This window comes from Phocoena sinus, chromosome 1 (assembly GCF_008692025.1).
Source record: "Phocoena sinus isolate mPhoSin1 chromosome 1, mPhoSin1.pri, whole genome shotgun sequence".
NCBI classification, from domain to species: domain Eukaryota; kingdom Metazoa; phylum Chordata; class Mammalia; order Artiodactyla; family Phocoenidae; genus Phocoena; species Phocoena sinus.
Genome location: NC_045763.1, coordinates 134,717,675 through 134,738,662, shown reverse-complemented (window position 1 = coordinate 134,738,662; position 20,988 = coordinate 134,717,675). Strand labels below are relative to the sequence as shown.

Below are 20,988 nucleotides of genomic sequence, written 5' to 3'. Positions count from 1 at the left end.
AAAAAAAAAAGTAGTCTGGATCTTTGAACAGATGAACATAAATAAATATAACTATTTTTGTAATAGTTCCCCCAAAACAACTATTACCTGAAGGCCTAAGCCATAGAGAAAAGAGGAGCTATTTTTGACATTTTAGGAGGGAATGAGCTACAATCTTATCTGTGGAAATTTATAAAGGCCATATCCAGGAAAAAGAAAGAAATGGTTTCTATTATCATTAGACTTTGTCTCTATCATATCTAAGAAGAGAATAAATAAAATATATCAAACTTCTTATTTGGGCCTAAACTTCACTCACAATTATATTCTCAAAGTTTCAATGTAGACTCTTCATTTCTCACTGTTGAAACTTAAAATATGATCAACAGTTTTATTCACAGTATCACTCTTAAAGTTGAGGGCATTTTATCTCTGACTCAGAATATAAGGGAGAATAGTATTTACTTTTATTCTAAATGTGTGTTTCTTAAGAATCATTTGCTTTTACACCACCACTGACTGTTTCTTACATAAATAATTCTTTTAAAGATATTGACCTGTTTCTTAAAAGTTAGTATAATATTTCAAGTATCTTCAAATGAACTAAGCTGGAGTTTACAAATCTTAGTATACAGCCAAAGAAAATCAGTTTTAGAAAAGACAATTTTAGAAAAATGATTCTGTCCATTCTGATTGTCCTAATTTAGTTTACTACTTCACATTCACTTGTTTACACTAAATTAGTCTAAAAATTGTATATCTTTCAGGTTCGGTAATGAGAGAAATTTTTCTTTTTCTTTTTTTTTTTTTTAAACCTTTTTGCCTTATATGATACTTCTGAGCCTTCTTTTTCTTCAAGGAGAATGGTGACCATCACTGTCTTTGGCTGCCTATTGTCCAATGCCTGAAAATAGCTGGTATATATAATTTTTTTTGAATTTTTGCATTTTATTTTTTTATACAGCAGTTTCTTATTAGTTATCCATGTTATACATATTTATGTATATATGTCAATCCCAATCTCCCAATTAATCACACCACCACCAACCCCCTGCCACTTTCCCCTCCTGGTGTCCATACGCTTGTTCTCTACACCTGTGTCTCTACTTCTGCCTTGCAAACCAGTTCATCCGTATGACTTTTGTAGCTTCTACATATATGCATTAATATACAATATTTGTTTTTCTCCTTCTGACTCACTTCACTCTGTATAACAGTCTCTAGATCCATCCGTGTCTCTACAAATGACCCAACATCGTCCCTTTTTAAGGCTGAGTAATATTCCATTGTATATATGTACCACATCTTCTTTATCCATTCGTCTGTCGATGGGCATTTAGGTTGCTTCCATGACCTGGCTATTGTAAATAGTGCTGCAATGAACATTGGGTTGCATGTGTCTTTTTGAATTATGCTTTTCTCGGGATACATGCCCAGTAGGGAGATTGCTGGGTCATATGCTAATTCTATTTTTAGTCTTTTAAGGAACCTCTGTACTGTTCTCCATAGTAGCTGTATCAATTTACATTCCCACCAACAGTACAAGAGGGTTCCCTTTTCTCCACACCCTCTCTAGCATTTGTTGATTGTAGATTTTCTGATGATGCCCATTCTAACTGGTGTGAGGTGATACCTCATTGTAGTTTTGATTTGCATTTCTCTAATAATTAGTGATGTTGAGCAGCTTTTCATGTACTTCTTGGCCATCTGTATGTCTTCTTTGGGGAAATGTCTATTTAGGTCTTCTGCCCATTTTTGGATTGGGTTGTTTGTTTTTTTAATATTGAGCTGCATGAGCTGTTTATATATTTTGGAGATTCATCCTTTGTCTGCTGATTTGTTTGCAAATATTTTCTCCCATTCTGAGGGTTGTCTTTTCGTCTCGTTTGTAGTGTCCTTTGCTTTGCAAAAGCTTTTAAGTTTCACTAGGTCCCATTTGTTTATTTTTGTTTTTATTTCCATTACTCTAGAAGGTGGATCAAAAAAGATCTTGCTGTGATTTATGTCAAAGAGTGTTCTTCCTATGTTTTCCTCTAAGAGTTTTATAGTGTCCACTGTTACATTTAGGTCTGTAACCCATTCTGAGTTTATTTTTGTGTATGGTGTGAGGGAGTGTTCTAATTTCATTCTTTTACATGTAGCTGTTCCGTTTTCCCAGCACCACTTACTGAAGAGGCTGTCTTTTCTCCATTGTATATCCTTGCCTCCTTTGTCATAGATTAGTTGACCATAGGTGCATGGGGTTATCTCTGGGCTTTTTATCCTGTTCCAATGATCTATATTTCTGTTTTTGTGCCAGTACCATATTGTCTTGATTACTGTAGCTTTGTAGTATAGGCTGAAGTCAGGGAGTCTGATTCCTCCAGCTCCGTTTTTTTCCCTCAAGACTGCTTTGGCTATTCAGGGTCTTCCGTGTCTCCATACAAATTTTAAGATTTTTTGTTCTAGTTCTGTAAAAAATACCACTGGTAATTTGACTGCATCGAATCTGTAGATTGCTTTGGGTAGTAGAGTCATTTTCACAATACTGATTCTTCCAATCCAAGAACATGGTATATCTCTCCATCTGTTTGCAACATCTTTAATTGCTTTCATCAGTTTCTTATAGTTTTCAGCATACAGGTCTTTTGTATCCCTAGATAGGTTTATTCCAGGGATTTTATTCTTTTTGTTGCAGTGGTAAATGGGAGTCTTTCCTTAATTTCTCTTTCAGATTTTTCATCATTAGTGTATAGGAATGCAAGAGATTTCTGTGCATTAATTTTGTATCCTGCAACTTTACCAAATTCATTGATTAGCTCTAGTAGTTTTCTGGTGGCATCTTTAGGATTCTCTATGTATAGTATCATGTCATCTGCAAACAGTGACAGTTTTACTTCTTCTTTTCCAATTTGTATTGCCTTTATTTCTTTTTCTTCTCTGATTGCCATGGCTAGGACTTCCAAAACTATGTTGAATAACAGTGGCGAAAGTGGACATCCTTCTCTTGTTCCTGATCTTAGAGCAAATGCTTTCAGTTTTTCACCATTGAGAATGATGTTTGCTGTGGGTTTGTTGTATGTGGCCTTTGTTATGTTGAGGTAGGTTTCCTCTATGCCCACTTTCTGGAGAGTTTTTATCACAAATAGGTGTTGAATTCTGTCAAAAGCTTTTTCTGCATCTAGTGAGATGATCAAATGGTTTTTATTCTTCAATTTGTTAATATGGTGTATCACATTGATTGATTTGCATATATTGAAGAATCCCTGCATTCCTGGGGTAAATCTCACTTGATCATGGTGTATGATCCTTTTAATGTGTTGTTGGATTCTGTTTGCTAGTGTTTTGTTGAGGATTTTTGCATCTATATTCATCAGTGATATTGGTCTGTAATTTTCTTTCTCTGTAGTCTCTTTGTCTGGTTTTGGTATCAGGAGGATGGTGGCCTCACAGAATGAGTTTGGGAGTGTTCCTTCCTCTGCTTTATTTTGGCAGAGTTTGGGAAGGATAGGTGTTAGCTCTTCTCTAAAAGTTTGTTGGAATTCACCTGTGAAGCCATCTGGTCCTGGGCTTTTGTTTGTTGGAAGATTTTTAATCACAGTTTCAATTTCATTACTTGTGATTGGTCTGTTCATATTTTCTGTTTCTTCCTGGCTCAGTCTTGGAAGGTTATACCTTTCTAAGAATTTGTCCATTTCTTCCAGGTTGTCCATTTTATTGCATAGAGTTGCTTGTAATAGTCTCTTGGGATGATTTGTATTTCTGTAGTGTCTGTTGCAACATCTCCTTTTTCATTTCTAATTTCATTGATTTGCACCCTCTCCCTCTTTTTCTTGATGAGACTGGCTAAAGGTTCATCAATTTTGTTCATCTTCTCAAAGAACCAGCTTTTAGCTTTATTGATCTTTGCTCTTGTTTTGTTTCTATTTTATTTATTTCTGCTCTGATCTTTATGATTTCTTTCCTTCTACTAACTTTGGGTTTTGTTTGTTCTTCTTTCTCTAGTTCCTTTAGGTGTAAGATTACATTGTTTATTTGAGATTTTTCCTGTTTCTTGAGGTAGGCTTGTATTGCTATTAACTTCCCTCTTAGAACTGCTTTTGCTGCATCCCATAGGTTTTGGATCATGGTGTTTTTGTTATAATTTGTCTCTAGGTATTTTCTGATTTCCTCTTTTATTTCTTCAGTGATATCTTGGTCATTTAGTAACTTATTGTTTAGTCTCCATGTGTTTGTGTTCTTTTCCCTGTAACTGATTTCTAATCTCATAGCGTTGTGGTCAGAAAAGATGCTTTATATGATTTCAATTTACTGAGGCTTGATTTGTGACCCAAGATGTGATCTATCCTGGAGAATGTTCCGTGCGCACTTGAGAAGAAAGTGTAATCTGCTGTTTTTGTTTCTTTATTAATTTTCCGTTTGGATGATCTGTCCATTGGTGTAAGTGAGGTGTTAAAGTCTCCCATTATTATTGTGTTGCTGTTGATTTCCTCCTTTACAGCTGTTAGCAGTTGCCTTATGTATTGAGGTGCCCCTATGTTGGGTGCATATGTATTTATAATTGTTATATCTTCTTCTTGGATTGTTCCCTTGATCATTATGTAGTGTCCTTCCTTGTCTCTTGTAACATTCTTTATTTTAAAGTCTATTTTATCTTATATGAGTATTGCTACTCCAGCTTTCTTTTGATTTCCATTTGCATGGACTATCGTTTTCCATCCCTTCACTTTCAGTCTGTATGTGTCCCTAGGTCTGAAGTGGGTCTCTTGTAGACAGCATATATATGGGTGTTGTTTTTGTATCCATTCAGCAAGCCTGTGTCTTTTGGTTGCAGGATTTAATCCATTCACGTTTAAGGTAACTATCGATATGTATGTTCCTATGACCATTTTCTTAATTGTTATGCGTTTGTTTTTGTAGGTCCTTTCCTCCTCTTGTGTTTCCCACTTAGAGAAATTCCTCTAGCATTTGTTGTAGAGCTGGTTTAGTGGTGCTGAATTCTCTTAGCTTTTGCTTCTCTGTAAAGCTTTTGATTTCTCCACTGAATCTGAATGAGATCCTTGCCAGGTAGAGTAATCTTGGTTGTAGATTCTTCCCTTTCATCACTTTAAATATGTCATGCCACTCTGTTCCGGCTTGTAGAGTTTCTGCTGAGAAACAGCTGTTAACCTTATGGGAGTTCCCTTGTATGTTATTTGTCGTTTTTCCCTTGCTGCTTTCAATAATTTTTCTTTGTCTTTAATTTTTACCAGTTGATTACTATGTGTCTTGGCATGTTTCTCCTTGGGTTATCCTGTATGGGACTCGCTGCACTTCCTGGACTTGGGTGGCTATTTCCTTTCCCATGTTAGGGACGTTTTCACCTATAATCTTTTCAAATGTTTTCTCTGGTCCTTTCTCTCACTCTTCTCCTTCTGGGACCCCTATAATGCGAATGTTGTTGTGTTTAATGTTGTTCCAGAGGTCTCTTAGGCTGTCTTCATTTCTTTTCATTCTTTTCTCTTTATTCTGTGCCGCAACAGTGAATTCCACCATTCTGTCTTCCAGGTCACTTATCCGTTCTTCTGCCTCCATTATTCTGCTATTGATTCCTTGCAGTGTAGTTTTCATTTCAGTTATTGTATTGCTCATCTGTTTGTTTGTTCTTTAATTCTTCTAGGTCTTTGTTAAACATTTCTTGCATCTTCTCAATCTTTGCCTCCATTCTTTTTCTGAGGTCCTGGATCATCTTCACTGTTTTTATTCTGAATTCTTTTTCTGGAAGGTTGCCTATCTCTACTTCATTTAGTTGTTTTTCTGAGGTTTTATCTTTTTCCTTCATCTGGTACATAGCCCTCTGCCTTTTCATTTTGTCTCTCTTTCTGTGAATGTGGTTTTTGTTCCATAGGCTGCAGGATTGTAGTTCTTGCTTCTGCTGTCTGCCCTCTGGTGGATTAGGCTATATAAGAGGCTTGTGCAAGTTTCATGATGGGAGAGAGTGGTGATGGGCAGAGCTCAGTGAAACTTTAATCTGCTTGTCTGCTGATGCGTGGGGCTGTGTTCCCTCCTTGTCGGTTGTTTGGCCTGAGGCGACCCAACACTGGAGCCTACCTGGCTTTTTGGTGAGGCTAATGGCGTACTCTGGGAGGGCTCACACCAAGGAGTTCTTCCCAGAACTGCTGCCAGTGTCCTTGTCATCACAGTGAGACACAGCCGCCCCCCGCCTCTGTAGAAGACCCTCCACCACTAGCAGGCAGGCCTCATTCAGTCTCCTGTGGGGTCACTGCTCCTTCCCCTGCGTCCTGATATGCACACTACTTTGTGTGTGCCCTCCAAGAGTGGAGTCTCTGTTTCTCCCAGTCCTGTCAAAGTCCTGCAATCAAATCCCACTAGCTTTCAAAGTCTGATTCTCTAGGAATTCCTCCTCCCGTTGTCGGACCCCCAGGTTGGGAAGCCTGACGTGGGGCTCAGAACCTTCACTCCAGTGGGTGGACTTCTGTGGTACAAGTGTTCTCCAGTTTGTGAGTCACCCACCCAGCAGTTATGGGATTTGATTTTATTGTGATTGCGTCCCGCTACCGTCTCACTGTGGCTTTTCCTTTGTCTTTGGATGTGGGGTATCTTTTTTAGTGAGTTCCGGTGTCTTCCTGTTGATGATTGTTCAGCAGTTAGTTGTGATTCTGGTGCTCTTGCAAGAGGGAGTGAGCGCATGTCCTTCTACTCCACCATCTTGAACCAATCTCTGGCTGCTATATGTATTTTTTTGGTCTAGTCTTATTTTGTTTGCAATGGGAGCGCTAGTCTTGTACCAGTTACTCCATCACAGCTGGTGTCAAAAGCCTCTTATTCTCTCTTATCCAAACTACTAATACAGTCTCTTCATTGGTGATATTCTGCCCCTTAAATCTATCCTTTATATAGTTTCCAGAATATTTCTAAAATGCAATTATAATCATTTACGGTACACCTCCGTGAGATTCCTCCAATAACAGATCTCTCTCTCGCACTTTACTTATACATGGAATCATAATTAATCATAATTATTCATTTGTGCAACTAATTCCACATAAGTTAACAGCTTAACTTACCAGTCATTCTGAGACTTAAAGGTCTTCAGTTGCTCTCCTTTGCAGTGTTTTTCAAAGAAGTGATGGTATGTTTGTGTGTGCATGTGACAAGGGACTTATCTCTCTGCTTCAACCACAGCATAATTCTGAGTTTATCTGTTGTACAGGGCTTCTGCATAAGCTTTTCTACAAAAGGCGTTGTTCTGCTAAAAGAGTGTTTTGAAACTAATATCTTACAGAGCAAGTGCAAGTTCCCTTATATAGTATACCAGGTTTTCCACAATCTGGCCACTGTATAAGTAACCAGCTTTAGACTTTACATAGTAGGAACACCAAATTGCTTGCATTTCCCTAACATATTCCTTATGTTGTAGTTCAATGCCTTTGCTTAGTTTGTTCTCTCAGACTGAAATATTTTCCCTCACTTTCTTTTCTATTCTATACCTGCAAGGTAAACTCCTAACCATCCTAAGGCTTAGGACAGGCATTGCTTCTTCCAGGAACCTTCCTTTCTATCAGTTCCCTAAGGGAGGTTAAGGTACACCTCCCTGAGGTTCCTCCAATAACAAATCTTTCTCTGGCACTATACTTATACATGGATTCATAATTATTCATTTGTGCAACTAATTCCACATAAGTTAACAGCTTAACTTACCAGTCAATCTCCAAACCTTAAAATAGCTCCAACTCACAAATGAATAGATGAATATTTGATAGGCAGAGATGGGGGCCATTTTAGGCAAAGGAAATAACGTAACATCAGCCAAGAAGTTGGTATGCATACTATTTTTTTTTTTTACTGTATTTGGAACCAGGAGTAGGCCAATTTAGCTAGAGCCTCTTAAGGGGGAGAAGTGGGAGAACACCAAAATATATTATAACCACATGGGAAGGCTTTAATACCAGGCCATGAATAATTCAGGAAGCACTGGGAAACAATTCAAGTTTTTAGATCAGAGGAATAGTAGTCTTGTAATTGGTCTGTCTCCTTCCTACCTTTCCCTCTTCCAATACATCTTACAGATTAATATTCATAACACATAACTTTGATCCCCTTCCTTTCTTAAGCTTCCTTTGGTAACTGCCCATTGTCAATAGCATCTTAATGACAGAGACTACAGTGCTTTAGAATAAATGGATTTCTTTCTTTTATTCTATCCAGTTTACTTGTGCTATTTATCAAATGCCATTTTAAAATTATTTTTCCTATTCCCACAACTAAATTTGGTACTGGGGAGAGGGGAAAGAACTGTGTCTTATTCTTTGTAACTCCTATCAGTGAATTCACATACAGGGACACATTATGTATCTGCTGAATAACTTGAAAGTAGTTCTGAATGAAATATGCCATGGGTAGTTTACCCCAGGATAAATAACAATTGATTTTAGCTGTTTGCACAAAGCCTAACTGCTATTTTCATCAATATATCTGAGTGTAAATACTGTTTTCTAAAATCATGAAAAATATTTTGAAATTGCATTATTACTACCTTGCTGCCTTTACACTAGCATCAAGCTTTTAAAATTCCAAATACAGAAAGTAGAGTCTGACTGAAGAAAAAAGGAGCCACATTTACCATTCTTAATGCCTTGTTATTGCCAAAAGAAAGGAACTCACAAATTCAGCTTTCTTTTGTATTTTTATACTGGCTGCACCCTGGGGAGTTCATGATTATCTTCTCTACCATTTCCCTCAACTCCTTAATCTCTAGTTTACTTGGTCTTATCTCTTGCAAGCAAAATGGAATTCAAATGGCCTCCTACGTCCTCTTTGAACGGGTTGGTGCCAAGCCAGCTGGGGCCTATCCTGGCATCCGGACAGGGAAGTAAATTCATAACACATAAGCAATGTCTATTTGGCACAATTTGCATGAAGCAATTTACTGAATCAGTGAATCATTTCTCAAGGTGATACTCCTGGCACCTCTTTCAGCAGTCTGCCCAGATCTACTCTTCTGTTACATTCCCATTTTGGTAATTAGTATACTTAACACTCTTCCCAGGTACATTGCCCAAGCAACCTTTTTCCCATTTCTGACAGGAAACATGCAGAGTTAAGGGAGAGCATTAAAAGATCCCACATAGTGAATACATGAGTGATACTAGACTAATATAATCCTCCCACATTCCAACACTGCCTGGCTAAGGATTCAGTTTAAACCCTTACAGAACCCTCTTAATTGATCTTATTAATACAGCGATAAACACCCCTGTGATTCGCTGATTAAGGTTTAAAACAGCTTTTTAAGATAATTTTAGCAGGAAATTCCTTAAACTCCTTGTTTCAAGGAATTCTAAGTTGTTCCACACAAAACTCCAAATATAAGAGTTATATTCTTCTTGATAGTGTGGGTGGAAGGTAAAAAGAGTGACAGCATATTCTGGTTCTTCCACCAAAAAAAAAAAAAAAAAAAAAAAAGTATTTCTAAACTTTTCCTATCATGAAATTAACAGAATATTAAATAAAATTCAAGTAGCAGGTATAACAATGCCTTAACATTTTCTTATCCTAGAGATTTAATCCAGTTTCTCCAACTTATAGTGGTAGAACATACCCGTCTCAGGGCATTAAACTGTTTGCGTAAACTTGTCATCCCTTACCTGGTCTATTGCAATAACGTAACTCATCTATTTCCTTCCAATCCCTTTCACTCAATTTTCCACGTGATCAACAGAGTTACTTTTCTAAGAAGCAAATGTGATGATGTCATTGCCCTGTTAAATACCTTTCCATGATCCAAATCATTTCTAGAATAAAGTCCAAATTCCTTAGCATGGCCTTCAAGGCACTTTATTATTCGGCTCTTGCCAGCTATCATTTTTCCTCTTGCAAATTATATTCCAAGAATTCTGAACATTTTGCAGTTTGCCAAAGAGATATAAGATGTTTCTTGACTTTGTATCTTTATATATACGTAGAATATCCTTCCCTTCTTTTCCTCCAAGTGAGCTTCTATTTGTCCCTAAAGACATGGCTTAATCACAAATTTATCTGTAGATACTTTTTTGGCATTCTCTACTTTAAACAATAACCCACCCCAGGCAATATCTTAGTTAATCTTTCCCTTGTGGTAATGTAATAATCTTTTTTAAAAAATTGTATTGAGGTTAAATTCATGTAACATAAAATTAACCACTGTAAAGTGAATACTTCAGTGACATTTAGTACATTCATGATGTTGTGCAACCACCACCTCTGTATCTAGTTCTAAACAGTTTTAACTTTTAATTTACCTCAGTGTGTTCCCAACAAACTGCATCTTTGCAACCACAATACTTTACACATAACAGATGCTCAATAAATAAAGATGGAATTTCATATTCAACAACAGAAAAGCATCTTATGGATTATTTTTCCCCTCTTTTATTATCCAGTCTTAGAAAAAATATGTAATTACACCTCTTGTTGTGGGAAGACTTATCACATAAAAAAGAAAAGATAGAAGGTTCGTCTCCTCTCAAACTTAAATTAAAAAAATGGATATTCAGGAATCAAAGTTTATAATTTGGCTTTTTCAAAATTTATTCAACAAATATTTGTTAGAATTTACTTATGTGTCAGAACTGTTCTAAGCACTGAGGGATATAGCACTGAAAAAAACGGATAAAATCCTCCCTGCCCTAAAAGCTTATATAAGAGAAAAGAGACAATAAACATAATAAATAAATTATATAGCATTTTAGAAGGTGGTAAATGCTATAGGGGAAAAAAAAATACAGCCAGGTAATTAGATCTGAAGTTCTGAATGGAGATACAGGGAGGAGTTGCAATTTTGAATAAGTTGGTCAGAGTAGGGCTTATTGAGTAGGTGATATGCAACCAAAGAGTTGAAGGAGGTGAGAAAGTGAGTCCTGCAAATATCTGAGGAAAAGCCAAGGCTAAGGTCTTGAGGCAAGAACATGCCTGATGTGCTTAAAACAGTGACAAAGCCATATCCAAGTAGAGGTGTATAATGGACAGATGGATATGAGTCTAGAGAAGAGAGATGTATAGGCTTAAGATAAAAAATTAAGATCATCAGCTTTAGAGGGTATTTGAAGTCATAAGATTGGATGAGATTCCTAAGGAAGTGAGGTCCACGGACTGAACTCTGTAGCACTCCCCTGTTGAGATTTGGAGAGTAGAAGAGAAATCTGCAAAGATGACTCAGAAGGAACTGCCAGAGAGACAGGAAGAAAACTAAGACAGCACAGTGTCATGGAAGCCAAGTGAAGAAGGTGGTTCTAGGAGGAGGAATGAGTGATCAACTGTTAAATTCCACTAACAGATTAAGTAAAACAAGAAGTGAGAACTGACCACTGAATTTAGCAATGTGGAGGTCACCAGTGAGCTTAACAAGAGCAATTTTCACAAGGTGACATAGGTCAGAGTATGAATGAAGTAGGTTTAAGAGAGAATGAGAGAAGAATTAGAGACAATGAGTTTAGAAGTTTCCAGAATTTTTGCTGGTAAGGGAAGCAAAGAAAGGGGTGGTAACTGGCGGTAGAAGTGAGATTAATGCAGGCTCATTTTTTCTTTTAAGATGGGAGAAATAATAGCATGCTGATGGGAACGATCTAGTAGAGAGCAGAGAGTTGGAGATGTAAAAGAGGTAAGGGAGAACTGCTATTGATACATCCTTGAATAGGCAAGAATGGGCACAAGGGGAGAGGCTGACAGTTGGATTGTAGGCAATCAAACCACAGTGAAAAGAGGGAAATCAGAGTATAAGGAAATAGTTGCTGGTGGATGGGTAGACATGGTAAAAGAGTTCTCTTTTGAGTGGCTGAATTTTCTCAGTGAAATAAGCAGCAAAGTAATCAGCTATAAGTGAGGGTAATAGACAAGGAATTATAATAGAAGAGGAAGCATGAAAAAATCATCTTAGAAATCATCCTGGATTGTGCTACTCCAAGTGTGGTGCAAGGTCCTGTGCTGTTCTGCAAACTGTTAATGGTCCACAATAAACAATTTAGCAACACAGAAATTGAGAATTGTGCCTGGTGTGATCAGTGGATTCATCTCATTGTACAGCACACTCTCCATGAACATGTACAATTTTTGTAATTCTATTCCTTATTTTCCTATGTATGATTATTATTGTACTGTAATTTCATTTTTGTTTAATAAAAATTTGGACTTAGACTTTTGTCTTTTTAAACCTTGATTTTTCTTCACAATTCACATTATTGTATTTTATTGTTCATGATGAGGTAGGGAAAAACTTGGTCCTTTACCACGCATAGACTGAGAAGCACTAGTCCAGTAGAGTTGGAAAGCAACTGGACTAGGAAATGTTTTGTGATTGCCAAGCAGCATTAGAGGCTCACATGAGATTTGTAGCCATTAGTTTAAAGACTGTCAGCAGGGTGGAGTGATTTTCTCCAGACACATTATGCTGCACGGAAGCAGGGCAGGATAGATGAGGAGCAGGATTTAACTGACCTATCACATTGCCAAGTGAGTATGATGATGCAAAAAACGGCAAGGAAATAGTATGCAAAGATGAAAATGACTGACCATGGAATTCAAGCTGGGAGAAGAGGGAAGAGAGGATATCAGAGGTATGAGGGGCAGAAAAGGTGACAAGATCAATGGCCCATAGGTCCCAAAGGATTGAAAAATTGTTGGAAAAAGGGATGAACTTGAAAGATATGAGGTCAGACAGTAAGATGCACACAATTGAGAATATTGAGAAGTTGTAGCAATGAGGCAGGGTAGAGGAAAAGATTCTTGGAGGAGAGGAGTTCAAGGAACTTAGAGTCAGTGTGTTGAAAGAATCATCTCTGTAGATATTAGAATCCTCACAAGTTAAGGCTGAAGTAGTGCTGGAAATAATGATAATGAGCCAGAAGCTAAAATCAACAAGAAATGACGGGGGCCCGGGGTGGGGCTGGAAGATGACTACAACATGGGACTCAGAGTCTGGGCTTTATAGGGAAAATGAGGGAGAAGAGACAGGAAGCAGCCATGAAAGGAGAAGGATGTCTACTACAGGCAGCATGGTATGAAGGCTGTGGGAAAAAAACAGCCATCACTTGACAGGACTTCACAGATGACAGTGTCCTCAGAAAAGCTACAGGTTCTCATGAGACCAAGAAGTTAAGGAACTGCTTCAGAAAAGGGGTGGAAGAAACAGCTGATTTGGTTGATGATGGACTGTGAGTTGCAGAGGGCAAAGGGTTTCAAAAGGTGGGAAAGGAGAAAAGAGGATATACAGAGCGATATGTAGACGAGAAAATGAGGGGTTCCCCAGATGTCTAGGGCTACTCTTGATGGCTGGCATAAAAAGCAATAAAGTACATAAGAAATTGTTTTAGAAATCATTCATCATGGACAGTTATTTTATGGGACTAAAGGGAGCCCAAGCCTGGATTACTCAATTGATCAGTAATATTTAATCCATGCATTATATCTTGGTTCTAGATAAGGAATGCTCTTGACCTTATGCTATCTATCTTTAGGCTATTTAATTTCTCACATTACTAATTGAATAAAATGTAGGTAAGGGCAAAAAGATGGCAGATGATATGTTCATATCACTCCTTATTAACAGCTCTGATAAAAGACTGCTGACAGAGTCGATTGGTTTAAATGCACATGTTAAATTATCTGTCTATTCAAATTGGATAATTAGAAATATTCTACACTAATATTCACTCTACCAATTTTTATTATGTATCTACTTAATAGAAACAAAGCAACATGTACTATACTGTTCCAGAAAGGGCTCACCTTTATTGAATTATTTTAATAAAATTAAGTTTAATTATATTACAATACTGGAAAAGGGTCATGGGTAGGGAGATGGTAACAAAAGTAAGGGACATTTTTCAATGGTTGGAGAAAAAGAATAACCAAGTTCATAGAGGGCACATTAGCCAGGCCCTTGCAAGTAAGAATTGCCTATGAAAATAAAAGAAGAAACTGAAATTGCTTTATTGCTATGACCTTGCCTTTACGATGTTAAAGAATGGTAAGTAAGAGAAGAGATGCAAAAGAAAAGGGACAGAGGGGGAGGAGAGAGAGGAGAAAAGGGAGGTAGAGATCCACAGACTAGAATTAAGAAATGTGTGTTCTGCGCACTGCTTCCTCTGAACTAACTTTTCCAGAGGGATGGCTTATGAAATTGATATTCTACCTACAGTTTTCTAGTTATTTATATATATTTTTGGCAATTAATCTTTCTCCTTCATCGAATGAGATCTCTTCTTCTCCTTCCCTCCCATTATCCCTCTTCTTGTCAAGATCATACTAATTTTTTTATGTTGTGGAGTAGGATGGTTTTTTGGCCTTACCAAGTCAACTATCCAATACATCACCAATAAGCAAATGAATTATTTGGATGTGGAAGGATTTGTACACTGTAATAGTTTGAGGAGTAAAGTAGTAATAGTATATGATAAGTTCAAGGGTTTTTTCACTTAGAGGGACAGAAAGTTTACCTAGAACTAGATGTCTGTACTAATTACATTCTGTCTGCCTCTCCAGATCTACTCTCTGCCCTTCTCTCCCTTGCTGTGCTTCAGGAAACAAATCTCTACAGAACACATCAAAAGCAATCTTTTCCTTTGGCTTCAAGTTAGGTTTGGCCAGTAGGTAACACTGGCAAGAAATCAGAAAGCAGGAAAGAGACCTGGTGTGTCTGTTCTCCCTTGCTTCCTCCCTGCTGGCCATTTTTGTTTTGGTAGAGGCTGTGTTCTTTTGTGTATAGCCATAGCAACTGTTATGCAGTCCTTTCATGCAACTACAGTTCTCTGGGTTCCAGAAACATTGCTCCCTTCCCTTGCCCTGAAGGTCTAGGGTGACAACTGCTTTCTGCTGTTGCCAGTTCATGGGTACTTTATCCCCCTCTGATGGGTCCCCTATGCTGCCCATGACTCTGTATAGTCCCCTCATTAAACCTCTTTCAATTAATCTGCTGACTATGCTATTTGTTACTTGCGAGGAGCTAGACTGATATAATTTCCAATAGCCTCTCTGGACCACTTTCAGGGCCAGGTCTACACAATCCAACCCATTCTCATTCCAAATTACTCAACTCAATATCTCTTTCACTATTCCTTAGTGAAAATCCAGCCCTGTTTTGTTGACGTCACGCCTTTGCGGCAATAATGTATCATCATGATGACATCAGCAGTCCCTTAGACCCACTTAGAGTGTATCCTTCATAAAGTCTCCATTTTCATAAATGCAACTCATCAAGATGCAAATAAAAACTAGATTATTTCAGGAATTTGGTCAGAAAAGGGAAGTAGCTTTCCTCGTAATATCCACCTCACCTCCTTTTCCTTGTTGAGCAACACCAGCTGGCTGTCTGTGAGGATGCAGTACTTCCGCTCCCATGTTGTTGTGTCGGTGTAGGGTGACTGGCCACAAGACAGACGATGGGTAGGTGGCCCTTTCACATCTGTGTGACAAACACAAAAAACAAAAGTGACAAATCATTGCCATGTTTGGTAAACTTGTAGTTCAAATGTAAGATTCTTCAAAATCAAAGTAAGGAGGTCTAAACATAAATCTAAATGGTAAACTGAAAACTTAAATTCCTCTGAAGAAAATAAAAAGTTATATACAGAGGGATAATTTTGCCCCATAGTCCGCAGAAAAGAGGGCTGAGACACTAGGAAGAATTGTTAGTACACACTTGACATAGTAATCACCACTGTGCATGCACTAAAATAATGGGAGGTCACTTCAGAGCAAAACTAGTATCATTCAAAAGAAAGAGGTGGGCGTGACTCAGAGACAAGAACAAAAGATAGACAGTCTTCAGGAAGAAGATGATATTGCATGTACACTCAAGAGTGCTGCTGATCCAGTACTGAAGGAATGAGTTATTGGCAGCCTATGTCTTCAAATTAACTTTATTTCTAGTCAGTTGTAAGATTTAGAAATGGTTAAACTACAGCATCATATTACCACTAGAGGCCAGTAAGATCTTAAAAACATAGAAGGCAATTTCCTCAAGGAAAGATCTAAACATATTACCATCATGTCTCTTAAAGGTGGAGGCACACAATATCAAAGTTAAATGTTTCAACTCTTCTAAACATCTCATTTCCTGTTACTTTAGTTTTTTTTCTTTTATTAAGGTATAATTGATGTGTAACATTATACTAGTTTCAAGTGTACAATGTAATGATTCAATATTTGTATACACTGCAAAATAATGACCCCAATAAATCTAATTACCATCTGTCACCATAAAAAGTTACAAAAAAATTTTTTTTTCTTCTGATGAGAACTTTCTAAGATTTATTCTCTTAGTAACTTTCAAATATACACTACAATATTATAATCACCATGCTACAGTTGACATCCCCATGACTTGTAAGTGGAAATTTGTACCTCTTAAAACCTTTCACCCCCTCACCCACCACCCCTTCCTCTTGGAAATCACCATTCTGTTCTCTGAATCTCTGAGTTTTGTTTTGTTTGTTTGTTTTGGTTTTTAGATTCCACATATAAGTGAGGTCATACAGTATTAGTTTTCCTCTGTCTGACTTATTTCATTTACCATAATACCCTCAAGGTCCATCCATGTTGTCGTAAATGACAAGATTTCATTTCTTTCAATGGCTGAGTAGTATTCTATTTATCCACCAATGGACACTTAGGTTGTTTCCATATCTTGGCTACTGTATGTATCTTTTCCAATTAGTGTTTTCATGTTCTTTGGATAAACACCCAGAAATGAAATTGTTGGATTGAACGGTAGTTCCATTTTAATTTTTTGAGGAACCTCTATACTGTTTTCCATAGTGGCTGCACCAATTTACATTCCCACCAACAGTGCACAAGGCTTCCCTTTTCTCTACATCCTTGCCAACACTTGCTATTTCTTGTCTTTTTGATAATAGCCATTCTATCAGGTGTGAGTGATATCTCATTGTGGTTTTGATTTGCATTTCCCTGATGATTAGGGAAGTTCAACACCTTATTATATACTTGTTGTCCATCTATATGTTTTCTTTGGGAAAATGTCTATTCAGATCCTCTGCCCATTTTTTAATCAGACTGTTTTGGGTGTTTGTTTTGCTGAGTTGTATGAGTTCTTCATATATCTTGGATATTAACTCCTTATCAGATATATGATTTGCAAATATTTTCTCCAGTTCAGAAGGCTGCCATTTCATCTTGTTGATGGTCTCCTTTGCTGTACAGAAGCTTTTTAGTTTGATATAGTCCTACTTGTTTATTTTTGCTTTTTTTACCTTTGCTTTAGGGGTCAGATCCAAAAAAGTCACTTAAAAACTCTTTAATATGATCTGTTTGTTCATTTGGCCTGTCGAAAAACTTGGAACATATTTTAACCATAAGTACACATTAGATCCATTGAGTAAGGCTTTTATGACAGTTCAGTATATATTAAAAGTTCTTTAGCCATGAAGGACTAATTCCTCTCAGGAATATACTGCAGGAAACAGTAAAATACATTACTTATTACTATTAATTATTATACTAGAGGAGCACCTCAAACTGAAGAAATTAGAAAACAAACACCCATGAGTGCAGGAGAGTTGTAAATAATAAATAAGCAAATTTTACCTATTAGGTGAGAATCTTCATTATTATTACTTTCTAAGGACTTTTAGTCTTTTTTATCACAGGATGATAGGTATTCCTGGTATTGACTGACTTCAAGGAAATTCAAATGATTTCCTAGATGTTTTTATGCTATAATTATTCAAATATGCATACCTATAGCTGGAGATCTGTAGAAAGTAAAGAAGTTAGTACTTAGGGCATTAGGTATATGTCTCTTTTCTTGCATCCCCTTATGTGCCCAAGATTATCTTCAGTGCTCCTTCTGGCTTAACTTCTTTGCTCTCTAAAAGTCTATCTAAACTTGTTGCTCTGCACGCTTGGGGAACTTATCAACTACCCTCCAAAATAACTCAAAATTCTAGAACTAATAACATTACCAGGGCTTGGCTTGACATGTTACTAATTCTTAGAAGTTCACTGTTTTTCCTTTTTCCCCTTGTTTTCCCACTTCTATCTCCTCTGAACCTCGCACAACCAGTACATGCTGCATCGATAGCTTCTCCATTCTACGCCAACTCTCTCATCACGCGGGCCTCTCACTGTTGCGGTCTCTCCCGTTGCAGAGCACAGGCTCCGGACGCACAGGCTTAGCGGCCATGGCTCATGGGCCCAGCCGCACCGCCGCATGTGGGATCTTTCCAGACCAGGTCACGAACCCGTGTCCCCTGCATCGGCAGGCGGACTCCCAACCACTGTGCCACCAGGGAAGTCCCCTTAACTCTTTTATTTCAAGCATTTAAATTAATTTAAAGTTTTCTTTATACGTCAAATTTTCCTAAAATTATCACAAAAAGCTTTAAAGGAACTGACTCAATAATTTTTGACACAGATAAAAGATTCTTGCCTGAACTTAAAAGCCATGTCAAAGCTGATTTTCTTCACATGATTTGGATAAACAAATGGGTTAGATTTTTACCACAGTGTAGGCCTATTTTTAGAGTCAAATACCAAGACCACTTCAACAGAGAGGGATGCACCTACTTTATGTAGAAATGTGGTGGTTTTGTGGCCTAGACAAGTTTTCATTCAAATGACTAACCTTCTTATGTAAGTTGGCCATGGGTAAGGGACCTAAACTGCCCCCTGCAATTTAATCTGAATAGTAATCTTATGATCCACACTGAGCAAGAAGACATTGACAGACTCTGTCCATAAAATTAGAATATAGGAAACTGTATTATAGCAGGAAACCCAGTTTTCCTGACAAAATATAAATCTGCATCAGCACTGAATTTAAGAAAACCTAAATTATCTTCCCTGTGTCATCCTGAGTTAATTCTCTTACAGTCTCCCTTAATGCTCTCCCCTTCTCCAACTGCAGCTTTGTTCCTAGTTTCTTCATGGTATTGTGAAACAAGACAATGTCTCATAAAGCATATTGGGGACCCCAAATTACTCCTCTCCAAGGCTAAAGGTAGAACGAAATAGGGAGCAATACTTCTATATTTTACATTTTTCTGTCAGTCTAAATTATGAGGTTGATTAGGCACATTATAAATTTTATAGTTTCACATTTTTTTCTACTCTCTATTATCCATATTTTGATCATTTTATGAGTACATAAAAGGAAGAAAACAAGAAAGAAGTTAGAATAAGTAGGATTTTTTGGTTCTTTTTAGCATTTCTGGATTAAGGTTTGAAGGGCACTTTAAGTAGCAATTTAAATAATTTTTTTAAACCTATAAATTTAATTTATTATTCTATCTTGTCCTCATTTCCATGGCTAAATGAAGGTTTAATAGTACACTTGTAAAGCCTGTTTACTGAGACTATATTAACAGGACAAACTCAGATTATTGCCGTATTTCACTTTACCAATTCTACCAGTCCTCCCCTCCCTCCCTCCTTTCCTCCCTCCCACCCTCTTTCTCTCCTGCTCTGGTGACACACTTCTAATTTCTGACTTGCAATTACATTTAGTATCTAAAATTCACTACAGAATATGATAACTACCTTAGAATTACAAACAAGAATCTTAATAGCAAAACTGGAAAAAAATTTTGCATTTGCGCTGTCCCATTCCTATAAGGATACTAAGGATATTGGATGCTGGCCTTATTACAAAAATTGAATAATTTTAGAAACATTAAAAAGAATCAGCAGTTACTCAATGAATCCCATTGGAGAGTGCTTCTTTGAGACTGGATATTACCATGTAGACTAGTAATTATCAAAATTTTTTGATCTCATGATCCCTTTAGACTTTTAAAATTGAGATTTTGTTTCTCTTTGTTTTCAAAGAGATTTTGTTTATGTGGGTTATATTTATCAATATTTACCATATTAGAAATTAAAACTGAGAAATTTAAAAAATACTCATTTAACAACAATAACAAACCTACTGCATGTTAACATAAATAACACATTTTTGACGAAATGCAACTATTTTCCAAACAAAACAATTAGTGAGAGGGGTGACACTGAAGTTTTGCAAATCTCTTTAAAATCTGGCTGAATAGAAGACAGCTGGGTTCTTGTATGTTTCAACTTTTAATCTCTTGCTTTATGTTGTTTTGGTTGAAGTATAAGTAGAAAATCTAGACTCACACAGATATATAGTTGGAAAAGGGAAGAGTTTATTTTTTTTTAATTTATTTAGTTTTGGCTGTGTTGGGTCTTCGTTTCTGTGCATGGGCTTTCTCTAGTTGCGGTGAGCAGGGGCCACTCTTCATCACGGTACGCGGGCCTCTCACTGTCGCGGCCTCTCTTGTTGTGGAGCACAAGCTCCAGACGTGCAGGCTCAGTAGTTGTGGCTCACGGGCCTAGTTGCTCCGCGGCATGTGGGATCTTCCCAGACCAGGGCTCAAACCCGTGTCCCCTGCATTGGCAGGCAGATTCTCAACCACTGCGCCACCAGGGAAGCCCAGGAAAGAGTATTTTAATAGCATTTTCAGGTAACTGTGGCTCATCTTTTCTAATACTATAACAAAAACTGGCAAGCAGTTGCTCCTTAAAAGTAAGTAAATTGTGGAATTTGACACCACTTCAATAAACTTTTCGTACTCTGTTAAGTTAAAAATCATTGGTCTACCTTGCCCTTTGAATGGATCTTTTTACCCATATGCATGACTTTGGGGCACTCTGCATTGATCATTTAGGAAAAAACGGTTCACTTAGTTTTGCAGATCTTCCAAACACTGACACTTTTCATTACATAATATCAAAAAATCACACTCATTAATCTTCAGAAAGTCTTGGTCATCAGAAAAGTCTATAAGTACTGGGAAGCTGTCAAGCTCCATGTGGCAGATTCAAGTTTTCCAAAATACTGATCTTTGTTTTGGATCTTAAATTTTATCATCGTCAATAAATACTGTTGTTTTTTTCCCCTTAAGAGACAGGTTTGTGCCTTTTTTTTCCAGAAAATGGATCACTTGTGGCTAGTCAGGAAATTCCCTATGCTCACCATCACCCTTTTTAAGAGAATAGAAGACAAGCAGGAGATAACATATG

The 20,988-nt window shown here is 37.3% G+C and overlaps 1 protein-coding gene across 2 annotated transcripts in view; it reads right to left on the bottom strand.

Annotated features, from left to right (window-relative positions):
* Positions 1–20,988, bottom strand: part of RASAL2 (RAS protein activator like 2) — a 396,673-nt gene that overhangs the window by 182,198 nt on the left and 193,487 nt on the right. For both annotated transcript variants that reach the window (XM_032629632.1, XM_032629643.1), the window contains exon 2: positions 15,267–15,394. In XM_032629632.1, the coding sequence (XP_032485523.1) occupies positions 15,267–15,394 (128 nt within the window). The remainder of the gene's footprint in view (positions 1–15,266; positions 15,395–20,988) is intronic.